The following is a 22,242-nucleotide window of genomic DNA, read 5'->3' as shown; positions in this document are numbered from 1 at the left end:
TAAACTGGAGCCCATGAATTGTTTAACTTACCAAGGTGTTCATTACCAGTCAGGAAGCCAATCAAAGCTTCTACCAGGACACAAGGAAGCTGGGTTAGTGTACACTGTCATAAGGAACAACTGCCGGCTTACTTTTCCTCTTGAATCCAAAAATAACACCTTAAAGATTGTAGTTTACATTTTCAACATATTTTATAATAGCCACAGGAATCTTTAGCACTTTGTACATGTTGGAATCAGTCAAGAAATGCCACCCACAGAAGTAAAAAACAGTAATATAAGACACAGATTTTCTCTAAATTTATGTTTATCTTATGTCAGCTCTCCTGTCAACTTCATGTTTCCCAACTGCTCAATGCTATTGCAATGTCTAGCACATAATAGGAAAGTGTTAGCTAAATGAACAAATGAAAGAATTTATAGTGAGCCAAACAGGAGTTGTTGTTGTTATGTGCTGTTGAGTCGGACCCGACTCATAGCAACCCCTCCTTGGGTTTCCGAGGCGGTATCACTACAGAAGTAGATTGCCAATCTTCCTTCTGAGGAGTGGCCGGTGAGTTTGAACCGCCAGCCTTCTGGTTAGCAGTCAAGTGCCTTAGTCACTACCCTGCCACCTATATATTCATTTTCCTCCTCAAACCCAAAGGTCAGTGAATACTTCAAGTGGTCCCTCAGTTCTTAATTGCTTCCTCTAAGTAGAGGCCTTTGCCATCATGTAGGCCCCACTCAAGAATTAAGCCAGTCCCACATAGGAAGGGAAAAAAGTCTAGGCAAGGGCAAGATGCTCATCGACAGAGTTGATGGAAAGCACGTTACACGTATTCCTAGAATCACCACACCAGTATGTAGCCACTGCCATACTATCTTCCATTGTTCCTACTTGCTAATCTGCTTTCACTGAGCAAAGCTCCATAACCAAGCAGGATCATGAGGAGAAATTAAAAACCTCTTAAAGTGCTGCTTGTCTTTATCTAAGGATCTATAGGTTTAAAATTAATAATAATAATCACCCTGGATAATAGCTGTGACCTGAAACACAGCTTTGTGCCATATATTCTGGGGGGAAAAATCCCTCTTTATCAATAGACTCTTAATGGCTAAGAAACCATTTCCATATCTCAGTAGTTGTGTTTCAAAAGGGAGGTGAAGAAGTAGGACATACATCCTTTCAGCATCCCATTTATAACATAGCACAAAATACACATTTGGGTACTTGTGTGTATGCTCAATGTGATTTAAGTGTAATCTGACTAAACCAGAGTGTAGCAATATATTCTCAATATTATCTTACTGTCCTTGGTTCATGTCTTTGAACATGTAGTAACCAGAAGAGTGAAGGATTTGAAATCCATACCATAGAGGAAAGGTTGGAAATTGTTTCCATTTAACCCAGAAAAGGGGAGATTTAAAGAGGAACAGTGACAGCCTTCAGATACTTGAAGAACCAGTGATTTGTTCGGTGTGGTCCAAAATAGTAAAACTACAATTGATGAGTGGAGCTCCAAACAAGAATATCCAAACTATGTAGCAATATCTCTAAAACTGGAGGGGGCTGCTCATAGATGATGAGTTCCTCATTGTAGAGGATTTCAAGCAGAAGTTTGATGGTTGCTTCTTAGACATTTACTGAGACTAATCTTTTCCTTCTAAGATTCTTACAATCTAAGGTAATATGAATATGAAGTGTCAGAGGTAACCTATGGGCAACTGACCAAACATTTGTGCTATGTGCCCATAGGGAGGGAATGTTTAGTCAGGCTGGTATCTGGTGGAAAGTGCTATCTCCCTTGTCATTCATTTCATGACAAGATAGGATTTTTTTTTTTCTTTTCAGGAGCTGCTTAGAGAAAATGGGGGAAGAGCCCTGCTGGGAGGGGATCAGTGGTCACAGGTGGGAGAAAACTGAAAGAGCTGGAGTGGTTGGATAATGTAGATATGTAATAAGCTTGCCTGAGTAAAGGGCATAGATCAGGGGCGAGAGGAGTCAAGACAAACTGGTCCATCAGAAAACAGTGGATCCACATAAAAGGATAAGAAAGATAATAACCATTTTAGTGTCAAGTTATTAATGCCATTGTCTTAGTTATCTAGTGGTACTATAACAGAAATACTACAAGTGGATGGCTTTAAACAAACAGAAATTTATCTTCTCACAACTTAGAAGGCTGGGAAGTCCAAATTCAGGGTGCCAGCTCTAGAGGAAAGCTTTCTCTCTGTGTTGGCTCTACAGAAAGGTCCTTGTCCCTTCTGAGCTTCTGCTCCTAGGTGATCTTCATGTGACTTAGCATGTCTCTTCCTGTCTCTGCTCTGTTCACTTATTTAATTTCTTTTATATCTCAAAAGAGATTGACTCAAAATATACCCTATGCTAATCCTGGCTCATTAACAAAACAAAGACAACCCATTCCCAAATGAGATTACAACCACAGGCATAAAGGTTAGGATTTACAACACATATTTTTTGGGGACACAATTCAATCCATAACAATCACGAATAACCATAGCTGCCCTCAACTCCCACCCACAAAGTGGTGCCATCGTTGACTGTAAATTCTTCTCCCTGGTGCTGATGATAGAAAAGGTGAGTACCCTTCATGATGGGATTGTCTATGTTCCCCAAGGTCTGGAGTCAGGACACATCTCCTCCTTGGTTTCACATGATTTCTTGGGGGCTAAGTACACTACTATATAATGTATAAAAAGCTCTGGTGGTGCAATGATTAAGGTATTTGGCTGCTAAGCAAAAGGTCGGTGGTAGTTTGCTTCTGTAAAGGTTTATAGCCTTTATATATTCCCTTAATTTTAAAGCAATGAGTATTCTCAGTATAATGAATTGATTGTCACTCCCTGGTTTAAAATATATTTCCAAGAAAATCCTTGTTGATAAAAAAATATTTTACTGACATAAATATTGGTATAAATGCCTTTTCTCTCTAAAAAACTACTGTGTTGTTGTATTTCAAATCTTTCAATTAAACTAAAAACTAATTATTTTAATCTTAAGAATTTTAACATAAATCATTCCTGAACAAAGAAATTATCAGATTCATGTCAAGTCGCCCAGACCACATGAAGTTTAAGTAGAAGAAAACTTGACTGTATTATTATTGAGAATACAAAACCTTAGATTTCATAAACAGTAATTCCTTTCCTCTGAGAACTGGTTTATGCACTTCTTTAAAAAAAAAAAAAAAAAAAAAACCTCCTAAAAATAAGTCTAAACCTGGAAAAAAATATATATTATTAGTTTAGACATGGAAATGAGGCTGGTTCTTGGCAGCATTTAATTAAAACTGCCAATGCCCTTATTTTGAGCTCTTCAAATAGGATCATGTTCCAGAACACACACTCCAGATATTTTTGCTTGAGTCCACACAAAATAGCATTTTGATAGGTGTGTTTAACAAAAAAGAGCATGCTAACCAAACCAGAAAAATATTCCCAGGAACAACCTCTCACCACCAAAAGAAAATTATTTTTTCAATGAAAAGAAAGCTTCTTTGAGGTTTTTAGACATGGAATATTACATTGTGCCAGCTTTATTTCCTAAATTCTTTTTACTGTTAAACTGAGTTTTAAGAAGACCCAATTGGTGAAAGATCCATCTCTGTACAAGCCACAGCACTGCACAGAGTCAGCTGTTGCTTAATGAAAGAGAAAGGGTGGTTTTAGTGATTCAGAGAAACTAACTCACACACCCTTCTAAAACCCAATCAAATAACTGATAATTCCTTACTCTGACATAATAGTGATGATATTCATGCCAAATCTGACAATCTAAATACACAGACATTTTACCACCACTGCCCTTGGTCTGTTTATCATTAGTGAACCAGAGATATTCAAGTGAGGTCCCTGGGGTCTGAACATAATTCAGAAATAAAGGTTAAGGCTCTTTCCCTGACTACTTGCTCAGCTCTGTCTTCCTGAGGCCACCCTACATATCCTCTGCCTTTTAAAGATCAAATGTTGAATGTGCTAGTATAGAAAATCATCTTACCAAAAAAAAACAAACTCACTGCTGTCAAGTCAGATCCGACTCATAGCGACACCTCCTTGGGTTTCCAAGATGATGTCTCTATGGAAGTAGATTGCCCAACCTTCCTTCCGAGGAGTGGTAGGTGGGTTTGAACCGCCAGGCTTCTGGTTAGCAGTCAAATGCCTTAGGCACTATGCCATCAGAGCTCCCAAAAATCATCTTAGCCATTTAGAAATGGGAAAATAGATGGAGTGGGGGAGAAATGGGAAATATGAGACATCAAACAGTTTGTAAGAATCATCATGCCTAAATAGAAACCTTTTAAGACGCCATTATCATACAGGTAGTTATTTCTGGGCTGACTGAAGGGGGTAAACATTAATCTTGGTCACTGATGGGTAAAATTTACCTCTAAAGTTTCTAAATTCAACTCAATATTTAATTAAAAGAAAATCTTTCAAAATACTTTTCTACCACTTAAAAATTAGGAGAAATGAAAACAAATGCCTATGATGTTTGTGGTATCCTCTGGTCTTGGGTCCAGGCCTGCTGAGAAGGCCCCTGGAGCCCCAGCCATGTTGGAGTGGCCCCCTTTGGGGTGGATAAGGCTTGGTATGGATGCATTGGTCAGGCAGGTCTTGGGGAACAGTTCATGGGCAGGTAGCAGATTTCTGATCTCTAGTTTGCATTGATCTTACATTTAGACACAGATTCAGAAGAACAGACCCTCCCTTTTCCAGTGCCTTCGGAAAGATTGCCGCTGCGTAGAATGAGTCCTTTCTCCTCCACCCTTAATCTACAACCCAGCTTCCCGGGGAGATCCTACTTTGATTTCCGATCCTCACCCCACCAGCTGAGCTTGCATTCCTCTTTACAGTCTCTCAATGCACCCGGTGAGCTGAGCTCGTCTGACCTTTGCTCTTGATCTCTGTGCCTGGAAGGCATCTCTGAAATCTGTGTTTTGTTCTTGCCATCATGTGCGTGGTGAGGGGGATGAGCTAGTCTCTGTGTCTGTGGCCTGCTTCCAGTATGAGGGGCACTGGATGACCAGGCTTTGTGCGTTCTTGTTTATGTGGTGTGATGGCCAACCATTGAGCTGTACATTGAGATGTACAATGGCATTGGAAAGTGACGAGTGAAGTTGTTCTTTTTGCACAAGCTGGTACCACCATGGATAACCCGCTCTGTCATCACATGCAGTGGCATACACAGCACGACACAGGCGTGGGCTGAGTGGAGGCTGGGGCACTGGTTTGGAGGTTTGCAACCCTGCTGTATCCAAGAAACCAGCGTGCCTGGGAGACTGGATCAGCGCATCCAGCTGGAGTGGTCTGATTAAACATAGACTCAAGAGATCTATCTATATTGAAAAAATAAAAGTAAAAACACGCCAACAGCAGAATGCATCCCACAAAGCAGGCAAACTAGACGGCAAAAAGTGAAAGCATTTTCTGCAAAGCCTGTGCTCACTGGTAGGACACTCAGTGGTGCTCAAGGCTGATTCTCTTGCCTAGCAAAGGGGAGGGGCCGCCACTAACTGAATTAGAAACCCTTAACATGCCCAACTCCCAAAGATCCAAGTAATGGAAGAGTCTGACCTTCCCAAAGTTTCCCAGAGACACAGGTGGTGACAGGGATGATTTCAGGAAAGCTAGACATGCATTACTTTGAATGAACTCTGTCTAGCAAATAGAATCTTAAAATATCTAAGATGCAGGCGTATTTGATCTCTTCAGGACTATATTGTAATCAAGGATACACATGATACACATTTCACGTTTCCAAAGGTTTCTTTTCTTTTCTTTTTTTATTCTTTTTTGCTCATCCCACATCCTGGAATGAAGAAGGCCACAGCATGACGGTGCAAAAAGGATGCAGGGACTTCAAGCTCTCTTTAAAACAACATTTTTCTTTGTGCTTTTACGTTCTTTATTGTTTTTCTGTGCACTCTTGGCTTTCAAACATGCCTTGTTATAGAACCTTTTTCACTTGTGTCTATGTACTGAAATACTGTTATGGTCTTTGTAATGTACATTGTCTCAAGAATAAAATGAAATGTGGGCTTGGGATATTTAATGGGTGTATTTAACAGCATTGTTCTAGATGTATCGTTGAATCTTAAATGTATGATGGTGTGTTTAAAGCAGTGTAAAATTTTTTGGGAGTACTTGTTTGAAAAAGATCACACAAGGCATGATTCATATAAAAATCTTAAAAGCCCTACTGAGATTCTACAAAGTTGGATATGAAATTCAATTTTAAAACTCTGTGTTTTGTTGTCACTGTGCTCTAAACCCATGAATAGGAATTAACATGACAATTGCTATAAACTAAACACAAAAATCAGCCATGAGTTGGGAGAAGATGATTCGTCTGTATGTGAATTCATCCCAGAGTAAAATAAACTAACCAAAAGTAAGGACACAGTCTTTAAATTCTGTTTTTAACTGAGTCATTCATCCTGTCTTTATATTAAGTTGCCTTCTTAATTCCTTGAAGATTATATTACATCAGCGTATTATCCTTCAAGAGCCCTGGTGGCGCAGTGATTGAAGTGCCTGGCTGCTAACCAAAAAGGTTGGCACTTTGAACCCACCAGCTGCTCTGCAGAGCAGATGTGGCAGTCTGCTTCCATAAAGACTTATAGTCTTGGAAACCCAGTGAGGCAGTTCTACTTTGTCCTATGGGTCACTAGGAGTCAAAATCAACTGGATGGCAGTGGGTTTGGGGTATTATCCTTCAACTGTTTGGGAAATTAGCATAGAAGGGCCTAGGGTGAAAAAAAAAAAAAATCACATGATCCTTTCTCTACCTCCTAGTGCTCATTTTCACATCAGTTCCCAATACCACTCAAAACTGTCAATCACACACCTGTATTTTAACAGTAGACATGCCTTGCCCCACCCTGATGCAGGTTCTCCTGGGATGGGGGTATCCAAATCTTGGAGAAAAAGGAAGAATTGAAAAATCTGCACAGGTGATTCTAATATATCTCCAAGCCAACTCTTACTTTCACCATCTCCCCTCCCTCCCTAAAGTGGTTCATGCTCTGAAGTGAGGATTAAACTAAGGAGACAAGATAATATTTTTTTACTACATTCAACTCAAGTCATTATTAAAGATCATCTGATGTATTTATTAATATAGAGAGTATATTACTTGTTCAGTTATATATGTATGTGTGTGTGTGTATACACACACACACATAGACACAACAAGGCCTTCTGGCATAACTAGAGTTAGCAATGCATACAATAGTGATGCAGTGTGGAGTTTTATCACCCAGTGATTTCTGCATTTCAATTGGATGACTGTTCTCCTTTTTAAAACAATAAGCCTTCTTAATATGGAATCTTCAGTGGAAAAAGTTAAAGTTGGTAAATGATGAATATTTAAGCTTCAGAGTTTAGAATCAATTGGAGGAAGACTTATTCAATGGTAACTAGGTCTCCTTTTCATTTTCAAAGAGAAGAGAAGCAATTTTGACCCAGACATGTAAACTAACACAAAAAGGGCTTTGGTTTTAAATGAATCAGGTCTCTGGTGACTCTATTCAGTTGGTGCTTTTTTCAGTGTATACAAGTCATTTTTATCAACCTGGTTGTTGTTTCCTAGCTTTGATGTGTAGTATCTCTTTGTAGGATGCAATTTTGAGCCACAGTCCGCACCTTACTCTCAATTAGGCAAGTATACTTATCATAATTGTTATGTTCTACTTATGTGGTTGGTATGCTCAATTTCCTTCACAAAATAAATGGTGGCAACCTTGTTTATGTCAATAAAATTATCTAATTGTCATTCTGACCCCATCATAACAATTTCTCAAATACTTTTTTTAAAATGGAAATGGTACCTATATTTCTTTAATGTTATACCTCAAAGAAGTAATTTCTCCCCCAGTTTTCTTATACATCAACGCAAAGTACCCTTTATAAGCATTAAATGTGAGGAAAGATACAAGTCAGACCAACTGTTGTAGTGTGTGTAGCATTTTAAATTGAGCCCTTTGAGGTATTAGATTATCAAAATAGACATGTTTTCTTACCAATGTCAATTTTACTTCCTATTTCTCTCTTCCATGCCTTTCACTTGGAATGACAACAGTTGACATTAAAAAGCTGTTGGCAGGTATGGAGCAACCTTATTCTGTTACAAATAGCAAAGGCCGAAGTGCATGTGAAGTGGCTCACAGGTTCAATAACTCAGCAATTACATCTCTCCAGAGTGTATTTGTAAAAAAACATTTAGAATTTGGGCCATAACAGTGTGTACAAAGACATCATTCTACCTGCACCTAATTTCCAAAATACCTACTGCTCCAGCAAAATATTTTACCTGTTAGTTTTAGGAATAACATGCAAAATGTGTTGTTAATTAATGAAGGAACCATTCTGTCCTATCTCCAAGTCACAATCACTGGTGAAAATTAGTTTGTGTTGCTGATAGCTTTGCAGCCTTTGAGCTTTCACTAGAACTGAGGAGATTTTCCAGTCAACTAGGTTTTAGCCATTCTGCTGAAGGGCTATTTCCTGATTTCACTCCGTGTGTTTTATCCCTCCTCCATCTAGGACTCTAGATCCTAGCCTCCCTGCCTCAAGGGGTTACTCATGCATCTTAGCGGGTTCCCTCTCCCTTTATGTCTCTGGTGCACTGTTCTGCCAGGCACCGGTGAAGGGACTTGCACCTTCCAAAATCGATGCCACTTCACTCCCGGATCACCTGGTTGGGAGTGCAGTCTGAGTCAGGTAACCCCTGCTGAATCGGTCGTGTGTCCTCCATCTGCTTCTGGATGCAGAGAGTACCACCTCCCAGGATGTGTCCCCTGTCTGCTCACTTACGGCCCCTTCTGGTCCTGGACGCCTCCTTCCTGCATGGCAGCATGAAAATGGGACACAAAATTCCTCACCCACCCAGGAATCTGTTACAGTATTGAGTTCGTTGTGTCAGACTTACTAACCCAATTCCCTTCTGTTGTTCTCAGCGGCTTGGTTTGCTTTCGACCCTGGTTCAGCACACTCTGACATCATCTTCTCCAATGACAACCTGACTGTGACCTGCAGTAGCTACGATGACCGGGTTGTGCTGGGAAAGACAGGCTTCTCCAAGGGCGTCCACTACTGGGAGCTAACTGTGGATCGCTATGACAACCACCCTGATCCTGCCTTCGGTGTGGCGCGCATCGACGTGATGAAGGATGTGATGTTAGGAAAGGACGACAAAGCTTGGGCAATGTATGTGGACAATAACCGGAGCTGGTTCATGCACAACAACTCGCACACCAACAGGTACCCTGCAGCCCCCAACCAAGCCTTCTTCACGTTGGCTTCCGGTCAAGAATGAGAGCCCCAGACACAGGCTTCCCCTTCCCTTGCCCAAACACCCACATCAGTAAAGTGCTCTCAAATATCCACAGCAAAGTTTGAAAGATTTAGCTCTCCAACCAAAAGGTTTCTGTAGTTGCTATCAGAGTTCCTAGTGCTACATTTTCCTTGCACCTGGTATGTAATGCTAAATTGACATTATAAGGCAAGTTAACTGTCTAATACATTAAAATCCAAGTTCGAAGACTTATTAAGCAGACATTAAGGAAATCCAACGAGTGGTCTTCATTAAGTAGCACAGGAGTTCTATTATTCTTGGCTGAATAAATCCTGCTGGTTATCTTTTGCATAGCAATAGAGATGTGAGTACTTTCCTAGGCCCCTCATTGCTATATTCCACTCATGGCTGGAAACCAAGGATCCCTCTACTTATCCATTAAAGAAAGCAGTCCAGGATTCAAAAACCCAGACCTACAGTTTACCAGAAAAGTGTTTGGGGGCAAGTAACTTAATTTTTCTGCACTTCGATTTCCAAATACATCAAATTGGAGTAATAATATTTTTCCCTGCAGGAGTGTTCTGAGGTTAAAATGAGAGATGTGAAAATGCCTAATGCATTGACTGGCACATTGGTGGCATCTAAAAATAGAAGTCATTGTTCTTTTTATTATGATTATTATCAATACTACTACTCAGAATATAAGCCACCCATTCAATTAAATCTTATGGATGCCACTTTGAATAACTTTACAGTTTGAGACACTCTCTCATTATTATATGAATTCAGAGCACCAGTTTGCTGGAGAAAGAAAATCTAACAATCTCCTTGGGTTTTCCTCTCTCACCAAAATATGGGACATTATAATTAAACACATTACTGTATTTTTTCCTCAACTTCCTTTTCCATTTGGTGTATGTTCCTCTTCGAAAGTATTTTTCACAAATTTTCTAGACAGACAAATCTCCCACTTAATTCTAAAATATTTCCCTAAGATGGTGTCTCTGGGGGAAAAAAAAAGAAAAGCAGTTGTATTCAGTCAGATCGAAGGGAAAGTGCACAAGGCAGTGGTGGAATAACTGACTCCGCTCTCACGTCTGATCTCCGCTGTCCGATCATCATTGACCCTTCTCTAGCCATGAGGAATCCTATGGCCTCCCCTTCCTTTCCCTTGGATATTTTCTATACATCTCCATTCAGGGTTGCATTATTCACTGTCACTTGGACTGAATACACATACCACTTGAGCTTGATATCAAATTCTACTAGATGTAGATAAGCAGTTATCTTCAGGGATGTACTTCTTGCACAACCCTCTCTCACTAGATTTAGGATGCCATCACCCATGTCCCATGTTTACTTTTCCCTTCTAGCTACTTTAGTATGGAATGAAGGAATGGGTAATGACATAATTGGCATACTATGTAGCGATATACATTTTTAAACATGTCTGCTGTATGCAAACTGCATGCATGTTACTTGTGCTGTCATTGTTGAACCTGTGAATTAACAAGGTGCAATATGTAAACTTGTCTTTTAATCACTATATACAATCTGTATTATGCATGCCAGAGGAGACTAACAGCACTTTTAAATGTGTTTGCTCTGCTGAGAGGAGCATAAACTTTGATAGCTAGATCTCAAAAAGGAGAAAAGACCAATATGATTTTTCATGTTACATGGCACTTTGTGAAGCCATCAGTGGAAGCATAAGACACAATTCTTTGTAAAATGGTATGTGCACGCAGATACCCTACAATCCCTACATCTTCTAGAGTATAATCATTCCTTTGCTGGGAAGACTCCTTTTTTTGGATATTGTCATTCAGAGAGACCTTTAACTTCTTGATTCAAATCAACATGTCAAAAAATTACCATCTTTCCAGAATGAGTTTTTCTATGTAATGGGGATCATAAGGCCCCAAATGCAACTTTTCATGCATTTGTCTTAGGTTCAGCTTAAGTGCTTCTTTAATTTGACTTTCAAATTAAGTCATCTTAAATTTAATGATATTTACCTCACACCATTTATACAAAGTGCGCAACATAACTATGGTCAGGCCTCTGATACTCAAAAGGCTATTTTTTAGTCTTTTTGTGTTTTGTTTTCTACTGCTGTGGTCCAGTGGTAGAGACTCTATATGAATGAGTTCACTCTCAGCAACAGCAAAGCAGCCAGGGTTTAACCCAACATTCTCAACAAGGGGGTAGAACTGGTTTTGGTGGGGGGCAGAAAAAATTAGTATTTTTATATGTAAAGCACAGCTCTATTTACATGCATAAGCAGATGTGTGGTATATCTGTAATATTAAAATTGAATGCAGTAGGTGGGGAATGATTAGGAAAATAATTGCTTACAAAGGTTCCTGGGTTGTTGTTGTTGTTTGCCGTTGAGTCGGCCCCAACTCATAGCGACCCCTCCTTGGGTTTCCGAGGCAGTATCGCTACGGAAGTAGGATTGCCCAACCTTCCTTCCGAGGAGTGGCTGGTGGGTTTGAACCGCCAGCCTTCTGGTGAGCAGTCAAGTGCCTTAAGCACTATGCTACCAGAGCTCCTAGCATAGTGTTCCTGGGGAGGCAATAATTTTTAAAAGGTTGAAAAGCACTGGTTCAACCATACAGAAAGTAAGTTTCTAGAATGATGACAAGCAAGTGAAACCCAATTGTTTTCTCTTCTCACAGAACTGAGGGAGGAATCACCAAGGGGGCCACAATTGGGGTCCTCCTCGACTTAAATAGAAAAACCCTGACATTTTTTATCAACGATGAACAGCAAGGCCCCATAGCATTTGAGAATGTGGAGGGCCTGTTCTTCCCTGCAGTCAGCCTGAACAGGAATGTGCAGGTAAGCGCCGCATCCTCAATACAGAAGCAGCTTCTGATGACAGCTGCTTCAAATGCTGCCCATGGCAGTGAACTGTTAATCCCTAAAAGAGAGAAATGGACAACATAAGGCCCAGACCAAGACATGATAGAAAGGAGGAGAACAAGGAAACAGTATTGATAGTGGATCTGAAAAATAGAATGACTTATGCAAAAGCTTCCTGAATACTTGAGAAGTGACTATATAAAACTAAAATGTTAGTATTTCTAAGTATCTTCTCTATACTCTTGTTCAGCTCTGTGGATATAAAATTATGTGACACAGTCCCTTCTTACAAGTTACTTATGATTTATTGAAGCTATAAAACAACAGTTTCTTCTCATTTATTCATTTATTCAATAAATATCTATTGCATGCATATAACATGCCAGGTACTATTTAAAAATTTAGAATACATCATTTAGATGCATTTAGAATACATCAGTGGAAAAACATAAAAAAATCTTGCCTTCATAAAGCTTACATCCAAGTTGCAGGAAACAAACAATAAACAATAAACACAACTACTAAGTTAATTATTCTATATAGTGTGTGAGAGGTGATGAGTGTAGTGGAGAAAAGACTAAGGAGAGAGTAAGGGGACTAAGAGATCTGGGGTTGGGGAGTACAGTTGCAATCCTAAATAGGGCAGTCAGGGTACATAGGCCTTGTTACAGTCACAGGTGAACAGAGCCTTGATGGAGGCAAGGAAGTAAACTGTGTAGATAACCAGGCAAAACCTTTCCAAGCAAAGGAAACAGCCTATGCAAAGTTTCAAAGACATGAGGGGTTAATAGGCATGGAAGGGCAAAGAGGCCAGTGGACTGGGGCAGATGAGCAGGCAGGTGGAAAGGCAGACAAAGTGAGGGGCAAGGGAGAGATAAGAGCAGTTCAGGAAGGGATACCCCTTGCTGGCCACTGTTAGGACTTTCACTTCCCTTTTGAGCGGAGCCTCTCATCAACACCTATGAACTTCATTCAGGAAATGGCAGCCTTAAAATAGATAGGGCTTGAAAAGGACTTCTACCAAGATGACAGAATAGGCAGACAAGCAATCCAGACCCTCTACAAAAAAGAAACATGAAATCAATGAAACAGATATACAGAGGGTAATCCTGGAACTCTCAGCTTTGAAGATAAAGATAAACAAGTGGATTAAATACCAACTCATAGAAGAAACTGAATGAAAACAGTGAATGAAGAGACAAATGAAACTGTGGACAGTCGACTGGCCATATTAAATATTTGCAAGCAGCATTCTGATTGGAGCAGCAACCTGGTAATTGGCTCTACATGCTGAGGACTACATGAGCACCCACACTGGTAGCTGCTGACAAGAAACCAACTGTGCTCACACGACACAACCATATTCAAATCCCCTGTAGCCTCACTAACTGGGTGAGAGCCACCACCTGCTTCTGCACCAACTGATCAATAATAGATGGCAGCCAGTACAGCACAACCCATGCTCAACATCTCTACAGAAACAGAGATCTGTACACACATTCTTATCCTTTATCACACCCACCAGGAGACAGGTGGTTAGTACCTAAGTGCTGCCAAACTACTGAATAGAGTAGCATTAACAGTCCTGCTCACTCAGATACAGAAAAACAAAACAAAGCAAAAAAAAGAAAGAAACCTGGGAAAATCACACCAACGTACAATCATCAATTAAATACAAATAAAATGACATCACAATGTCTCAGAGACAACTGACAATCCCAGTTCACACAAAGAAGCAAGATAAAGTAGGATAAACAAGGGACCAGAATACAAACCTAGAAAACCTCTCTGAGGAAGAAGTGACATTGGAACTACCTGATAAGGAATTCAAAGATTTATAGTTAGGTACCTTCAATGGATTAAGAAACAGAACAAAGACAGCACTGATAAAATTAAAGAAAACACAGACAAAACTTTAAAATAATTCAGGAAAACAATGCAAGAACAAACTGACTAAATAAATAAATAGAAACCATACAAAAATAGCACATAAATGGAAGACAGAATTAGCGAGATTGAAGACAAATCCCTCACTACTACTTTGTTAGGGGAACAATCAGAAAAAAAAAAAAGAAGAAGAAAGTTTAAGATTTACACAGATATTTGCAGATAAACACCATCAAGAGGAATAATTTACATGTGATCAGAATGCCAGAATAGGAAGAGACAAAACCACAGAGAAAATAGTCAAGATTTGTTCGAAGAGAACTTCTCTAATACGATGAAAGACGAGAAGATATGCATTCAAGAAGTTCAACAAACCCCAAACAAGATAGACCCCAAAATAAAATCACTAAGACATACCATATTTCCCAAAAATAAAGAAAGAATCCTGAAAGGAGCTCAGGAAGAACAAAAAGTTACCTACAAAGGGCAATCAATAACACTGTGCTCTTGTTTCTCAGCAGAAACCAAGCAGGTGAGAAGGAAATGGGATGATATATATAAAACCCTGAAAGAAAAGAAAATGCCAACCAAGAAATATATGCCCAGCAAAACTGTCTCTCAAATATGTTGGTGAAATTAGGATCTTTCCAGTTAAACAGAAAGTAAAGGAATTTATAAAAACCAGCGCAACCTTACAAAAGATGCTAAAGGTAGTCCCTTGGACAAAGAACCAACAATAGTCCTGTGATTATACACACATGACCACATCACTCAGCAACCAACCCACATATAGAAGTATCTAAAGTAAAATAAACTTACAAGACTGAAAATAGGGAACTAGAGACATCAATTTGTAAATGAGGACAAGTACTAACTGAAAAGAGGGAATAAATATTGTACTTACAGAACTTCCAAATGGAGGGGAAGTCAAGAAGATTTTGAGATAGAATGGACTAATTTAAACTTGGGAAGAAAATAATAAATCACTGGGTAACCTCAAAAAAATTAATAAATCTTCTCATCAAGATAAAAAAAAAAAAAAGAAAAGTAAAAAATATTTAACAAATAATAAAACAACAGCAACTACTGAAAAGATAAATTAATTTTTTCAAAAAATGAGCTCAGTACAGAAAATTATATGGAACAAAGCAATCAGTAACACCACTGCAAAAAGGACAAGGAGGCCATATGTTCTGACCTCCTCTAATCCCACAAGAGGAAGACAGAATCACCATCAACAGCCCAAGGCCTATTCCTGTGAGGCAGACATGCTGCCTCCCTCCAGCCCTTTCTCCAACTGTTCCTCCCAAAGCACCTACCACCTCTCTCCTGGGTTCGATAATTTGCTGCTGTGGCCACACAGAACCCACAGATTATGGGGTTTATTAGGGAAGCACCAGGCTACAATTCAAGTTCAGAAAAAACACTCAGTCTCTCTCCCAGCCCACTGTCTCTCAGCCAAGTCTCTCATAGTGTCTCCCCCAGCAGTGCATGTCCCTCGGTGTCTTACTCTGCAATGTGTGTCTCTTGTGTCTCTTTCACAGCAGCATGTGTCTCTTTCAGGAGCATGTGTCTCTTTCAGGAGCACGTGTCTCTTTTAGCAGCACGTCTTCCTCAACCAGCAGTCAGAGTTCTGCCTCTAGGAGGCCTCCTTTTGAGCCCAGCAGAGAAGTCGAACTAGCCAATCATAGCATCAGAACTCTAAGCACCTGAGAGAGAGTGGGAACCTCCCAAAACATTGTTTTGTGCCACTCCCAACAGAAATACTCCAGGTGGACAACTTTAGCAATCAGGAGCTCCTCAGTTGCTCATAGCAAATCCCACCTTGGTGTTTACAAAGACTTATGGGTAGAAAAGCCACACTAAGTAATTTACTACACTGTAACCACACAGAAACACGTAACAAAATGATGGCAATAAATTCATACTCATCAATAATTATACTGAATATAAACAGATTAAATACACCAGTCAAGAGTCAGAGTCACAGGATGGATAAGAAAACATGACTCATCAATATGCTAGCTACAAGAGACACACCTGAGACACAAAGACAAAAAAGAGATTAAAAATGAAAGGTTGGAAAAAATAGATCAAACAAATGGCAATCAAAAAAGACCATAAGCGGCAGTACTAATTTCTGATAAAATGGACTTTAAGACAAAAACCACCACAAGAGATAAGGAAGGACATTATATAATGATTAAAGGATCGTTCATATAAGAGGACATAACCTTAATAAATATTTACACAACCAATGAAAGAGCCCCAAAATACATAAATCAAACTTTAACAGAATTGAAAAGAGAAATAGACAACTACGCAATAATAGTAGGAGATTTTAATATACCACTTTAAATGAAGGATAAAACAACTATAAAGAAACTCAACAATGACACAGAGAAACTAAAAAACACAATCAACCAACTTGACCTTACAGACATGTACAGAGCATTTCACCCAACAACAGCACAATGTACATTCTTTTCCAATGCCCATGGAACATTCTTTAGAATAGACCATATGTTCAACTACAAAGCAAACCTCAATAAATTTAAAAACATCAAAATACTACATAGCATCTTCTCTGATCACAACACTATAAGATTAGAAATCAACAATAGGAAGATCAAGGGAAAAAACATATGGAAACTGAATAATACTCTGCTTAAAAACTACTGGGTAATGTAAGAAATAAAAAATGGATTTAAAAAATCCCTTGAATCAAGGGACAAAGTTGTAGTCACTTCTTGGCCACAGCCAGCTACCTGGAGGAGTGAGAAGTTAGACCTGTGGGATCAGGACCATGGTTGCAGGGGACATCAAGCTTAATTGGCATAATATACTACACAAAAATATTGTTCTACATCTTACTTTGATGAGTAGTGACTGAGATCTTAAAAACTTGCAAGCAGCCATCTAGATGTAATGATGGGTCTCTCCTCATCCAGAGCAAAGAACGAAGAAAACCAAAACTGCACGGAAACAATTAGTTCAAGGGACTGGAAGACCATGTGATCCTTATCCTATATGACTATAAGACCAGAAGAACTAGATGATGTCCAGCTACCACTGCCAACCACTTGGGGGAGGGGGATCTATGTAGGAGATCCTGGATAGATTGGGAGAACAATGTGGAACAAAACTCAAAATCATTTAAAAAAAGAAAAGGGACCAGGTTTGTTGGTCTGATAAAGCCTGATGACACCCCTGAGACTATGGCCCCTCGCTGCCCTTCAGGTCTGGAATTGAACCCATTCCTGTGGCTTCCAGCCAAACAAAAGACAGGTGTATGAGCTGAACATTTACATTAGGTAGATACACTCTCTAGAGAGGTCAATCATGGGAGAACAGAAGGGCTGTACATGCACAGGGAGATAGCTCGGGGGGCAGGAGTACATGGGAGGGAAGGACACAAGGAAGAGGTAACCATGCGGAGGAAGTGGGAAGAGAGCTGTTGCATTGAGAGAAATGGCAGTCAATGTCATGAGACAAAGTGTATGTGAACTTCTATGTGGAAAATGAATTAGCTCTGTAAACTTTCAGCCCAATTACAATAAAAAATTTAAAAATTCCTTGAATCAAATGAGATGAAAACAGAACACAGCAAAATCTTTGGGACACAGCAAAAGCAGTGCTCAGGGGCAATTTATAGCAATAAATGCATACATCAAAAAAAGAAGAAAGCGCCAAAATCAACATCTTAACCCAGCATCACCGATCATTAGAAAAAGAGCAGCAAAATAAGTCTACAGTCACCAGAAGAAAAGAAATAATAGAGATCCAAGCAGGAATAATACCAAAAAGAATTGGTCAATGTTCATCCATTTCAGGAGGTGGCATATGATCAAGAACTAATGGTATTGAAGGAAGAAGTCAAAGCTTAACTGAAGGAAGTGGTGAGAAACAAGGCTCTAGGAACTGACAGAATACCCACTGAGATGTTTAAACAAACAGATGCTGTATTAGAGACACTCAATCGGCTATGTGAGGAGATTTGGAAGACAGCTACCTGGCCAAGTGACTGGAAGAGATCCATATTTGTACCCATTCCAAAGAAAGGTGATCCCACAGAATGTGGAAATCATCAAACAATATCACTAACATCACACACAAGTAAAATCTTACTGAATATAATTAAAAAACAGTTACAGCAGTATATTGACAGAGCACTTCCAGAAGTGCAAGGTGGATTCAGAAGAGGACGTGGAACAGGGGATATCATTGCTGATGTCAGATGGATCTTGGCTCAAAGCAAAGAATACCAGAAAGATGTTTACTTGTGTTTTATTGACTAAGCAAAAGCATTTGATTGTGTGGATAATAAATTGTGGATAACACTGAGAAGAATGGGAATTCTAAAACACTTAATTGTACTCATGAGAAACCTGTACATAGACCAGGAGGCTGTCATTCGAACAGAACAAGGGGAAACTGCATGGTTAAAATCAAGAAGGGAATATGTCAAGGTTGTATCCTTTCACCATACTTATACAATCTGTATGCCGAGCAAATAATCTGAGAAGCTGGAATATATGGAGAAGAACATGGCATCAGGATTGGAGTAAGAATTATTAACAACCTGCGATACACAACTTTGCTTGCTGAGACTGAGGATGACAATTACTGATGAAGACTGAAGAATACAGTCTATGGTATGGATTACACCTCAATATAAAGAAAACAAAAATCCTCACAACTGGACCAATAAGCAGCATCATGATAAATGGAGAAAAGTTTGAAACTGTCAAAGACTGCATATTTCTTGGTTCTACAATCAACACCAATGGAAGCAGCAGTCAAGATATCAGACAATTTATAGCACTGGGCAAATCAGCTGCAAAAGACCTCTTTCAAGTGCTGAAGAACAAGGATGTCTCCTTGAGGACTAAGGTGCACCTGACACAAGCCACAATATTTTCAGTCACCTCATGTGCATGTGAGAGCAAGACAATGAATAAGGAAGACCGAAGAAGAGTTGAAGCTTTTGAGCTGTGGTGCTGCTGGCAAAGAATGCTGAAAAAACCATGGACTGCTAAAAGAACTAACAAATCTGTCCTGGAAGAAGTGCAGCCAGAATGCTCCTTGGAAACAGGAATGGCCAGACTTTGCCTCCCCTACTTTGGTCATAGCAGGGATCATGGAGCTGGCACAGGACTGGGCAGTGTTTTGTTCTGCTGTACGTAGGGTCACTATGGGTCGGAGATGACTTGACAGCACCTAACAACAACAACAAGCAGAAATAAATGAAACAGTAAAACAATAAAAAGAATCAACAAGACAAGAATTTGGTTCTTTCAAAAGATTAATAAAATCAACAAACCACTGACAAATTTAACAAAGAAAAAGCATGAGAAGATGCAAATAACATGAGTAAGAAATGAAATGGGTGACATCATAGCAGAACCAAGCAAAGTAAAAAGGATAATATTAGGATACTATAAAGAACTGGTGGGAGCTCTGGTAGCGTAGTGGCTAAGGCACTTGAATGCTAACCAGAAGGCTGGCGATTCAAACCCACCAGCCACTCCTCGGAAGGAAGATGGGTCAATCTATTTCTGTAGTGATACTGCCTTGGAAACCCAAGGAGGGGTCGCTATGAGTCAGGTCTGACTCGACGGCACATAACAACAACAACAACATAAAGAACTATACTCCAACATATTTTTAAAATAATAAGCTACAAGAAATGGGCATATTTCTAGAAAAACACTATCTATCTAAACAGACTGAGGTAGAAAATTTGAACAAACCCTTAACAAAGAAAGAAATTGAACAGGTCATTAAAAAAAAAAAAAAAAAAGTCCTGACCCAGATGGCTTCACTGGTGAATTCTACCACTGGCACCAATTTTACTCAAACTATTCCAGAATACAGAAAAGGATGGAATACTCCCAAATTCATTTTATGAAGTGACCATAATCCTGATACCAAAGCCAGGCAAAGAAAAAAGGAAATTGTAGACAACAGCCCTCGGGAACACAGACACAAATATTCTCAACAAAATCCTAAACAACAGACTCCAACAACATATTTTTAAAATAATACCTCATGACCAAGTGGGATTCATACCAGGTATGCAAGGATGGTTCAACATTAGAAACTAACAATCAGTATAACGCATCACATAAATAAAACAATGGAAAAGAACCATATGATCATATCAGTGGATGCAGGAAAGGCATTTGACAAAATCCAACACCCATTCCTAATAAAAATGCTGACCAAAATAGGAATAGAAGGAAATTTCTCAACATAATTAAGGGCATATATACAAAACCAATGGCGTACATTATTCTCAATGAGGAGAGACTGAAAGCATTCTCCTTAAGAATGGATACCAGACAAGGATTCCCTTGATCACCCCTTCTATTTAATGTTGTATTAGAAGTCCTTGCCAGAGTAATAAGGCAAGAAAGGGAAATAAAAGGCATCCACAGTTGGCAAAGAAGTACAACCATCTCTATTTGCAGGTGATATAATTTATACACAGAAAATCCCAAAGATTCAGTAATTGATAGTTTAAGCAAAGTGGCAGCATACAAGATAAACATATAAAAATCAATTGGATTCCTTTACACTAATGAAAAGAACTCTGAAAAAGAAACCAGGAAAGCAATACCATTTACAGTAACTACACAAAATATGAAGTATTTAAGAATAAATCTAACCAGAGACATAAAAGACATATACAAAGAAAACTATAATTATAAGAAACCAAAAGAGAAACCTACATAAATAGAAGACTATACCATGCTCATGAACAGAAAGACTTAATGTTGTGAAAATATCAGTACTACCCAAAGTGATCTACAGACACAATGCAATCCTGATTTAAATTCCATCATCTTTCTTTAAAGAGATGGAAAAACTAATCACCAACTTTATATGGAAAGGAAAGAGACCCTGGATAAGTAAAGCACTACTAAAGAAGAATACAGTAGAAGGCTTCACACTCCAGGATCTCAAAGCCTACCGTACAGCCATGGTAACTGAAACAGCTTAGTACTAGTACAACAACAGATACATAGACCAATGGAACAAAATTGAGAACCCAAAAGTAAATCCATCCACCTATGGACAGCTGATCCTTGACAAAAGGCCAAAACAGATTAAATGAGGAAGAGACAGTCTCTTTAATAAATAGCACTATTGGATAAGCAAAAAAGGATCCATATCTCACACCATATACAAAATCAAACTCAAATTGGATCAAAAGCCTGAATGTAAAACCTAAAACCATAAAGATCATCAAAGGAAAAATAGGAACAAACTTAGGATCCCTATTCAGGGCATAAATACACTATTGAGTATAAATAAAAATGCACAAACACCAGATATCGAATAGATGACTGGAAATTCCTAAAAATTAGACACATGTGTGCACCAAATGACTGGAATAAAAAGTAAACAAGAGAACCCACAGACTGGGAAAAAAGTTTTGGCAATGACATAACAGACAAGGGGCTACTCTCTAAAATTTATAGAAAAGTTCAACAACTTAAGAACAGAAAGATGAATAATCCAATTAAAATATATGCAGAGGATGTGAACAGATACTTCACAAAGAAAACATTCAGGCAACTAACAAGCACATGAAAAAATGCTTCTGATCATTAGCCATTAGGGAGATGCAAATCAAAACAACAATGAGATATCATTTCACCCCAGCACTAATAGCAAAGTTTAAAAAAACAGAAAAAATAAATGCCGATGAAGTTGTGGAGAGATTGGAACCTGCATACACTGCTGGTAGAACTATAAAATGGTGCAACCACTGTGCAAAATGGTATGATGCTTCCTTAAAAAGCTGGAAATAGAAATGCCATATGATCCAGCAAGCCCCTTAGTAGGTACCTTCCTAGAGAAATAAGAGCCATGACATGAACAGATATAGACACACCCATGTTCGTCACAGCACTATTCACAGCAAAAAGATGGAAACAACCTAAATGCCTATCAACAGAGGAATGGATCAACAAACTATGGTACATACACACAATGGAATATTATGCAACATTAAAGTACAATGATGAATCTGCCAAACATCTCATAACATGGATGAGGGGTCAATGACAAAGGACAAATATTTTATGAGACCACTACTATAAAACAAGAAAAGGGTTTCCACACACAAAAAAGTATTATTTGATGGTTACGGGGGCTGTACACGTGGACTTCACCAGATG

General features: G+C 39.0%; 1 protein-coding gene across 1 annotated transcript in view; it reads left to right on the top strand.

Annotated features, from left to right (window-relative positions):
- TRIM9 (tripartite motif containing 9) overlaps window positions 1-22,242 on the top strand; it is a 180,950-nt gene that overhangs the window by 155,359 nt on the left and 3,349 nt on the right. Inside the window, exons 8-12 of the mRNA XM_042781364.1 lie at window positions 4,684-4,872; window positions 7,621-7,662; window positions 8,084-8,107; window positions 8,961-9,264; window positions 11,980-12,142. Of these exons, the coding sequence (XP_042637298.1) occupies window positions 4,684-4,872; window positions 7,621-7,662; window positions 8,084-8,107; window positions 8,961-9,264; window positions 11,980-12,142 (722 nt within the window). The remainder of the gene's footprint in view (window positions 1-4,683; window positions 4,873-7,620; window positions 7,663-8,083; window positions 8,108-8,960; window positions 9,265-11,979; window positions 12,143-22,242) is intronic.

Source organism: Orycteropus afer, unplaced genomic scaffold, assembly GCF_000298275.1.
Source record: "Orycteropus afer afer isolate SDZICR_OR568_19922 unplaced genomic scaffold, OryAfe1.0 scaffold00111, whole genome shotgun sequence".
NCBI lineage: Eukaryota > Metazoa > Chordata > Mammalia > Tubulidentata > Orycteropodidae > Orycteropus > Orycteropus afer.
The sequence above is the reverse complement of the archived record's forward strand: the minus strand, read 5'-3'. Positions and strand labels throughout refer to the sequence as shown.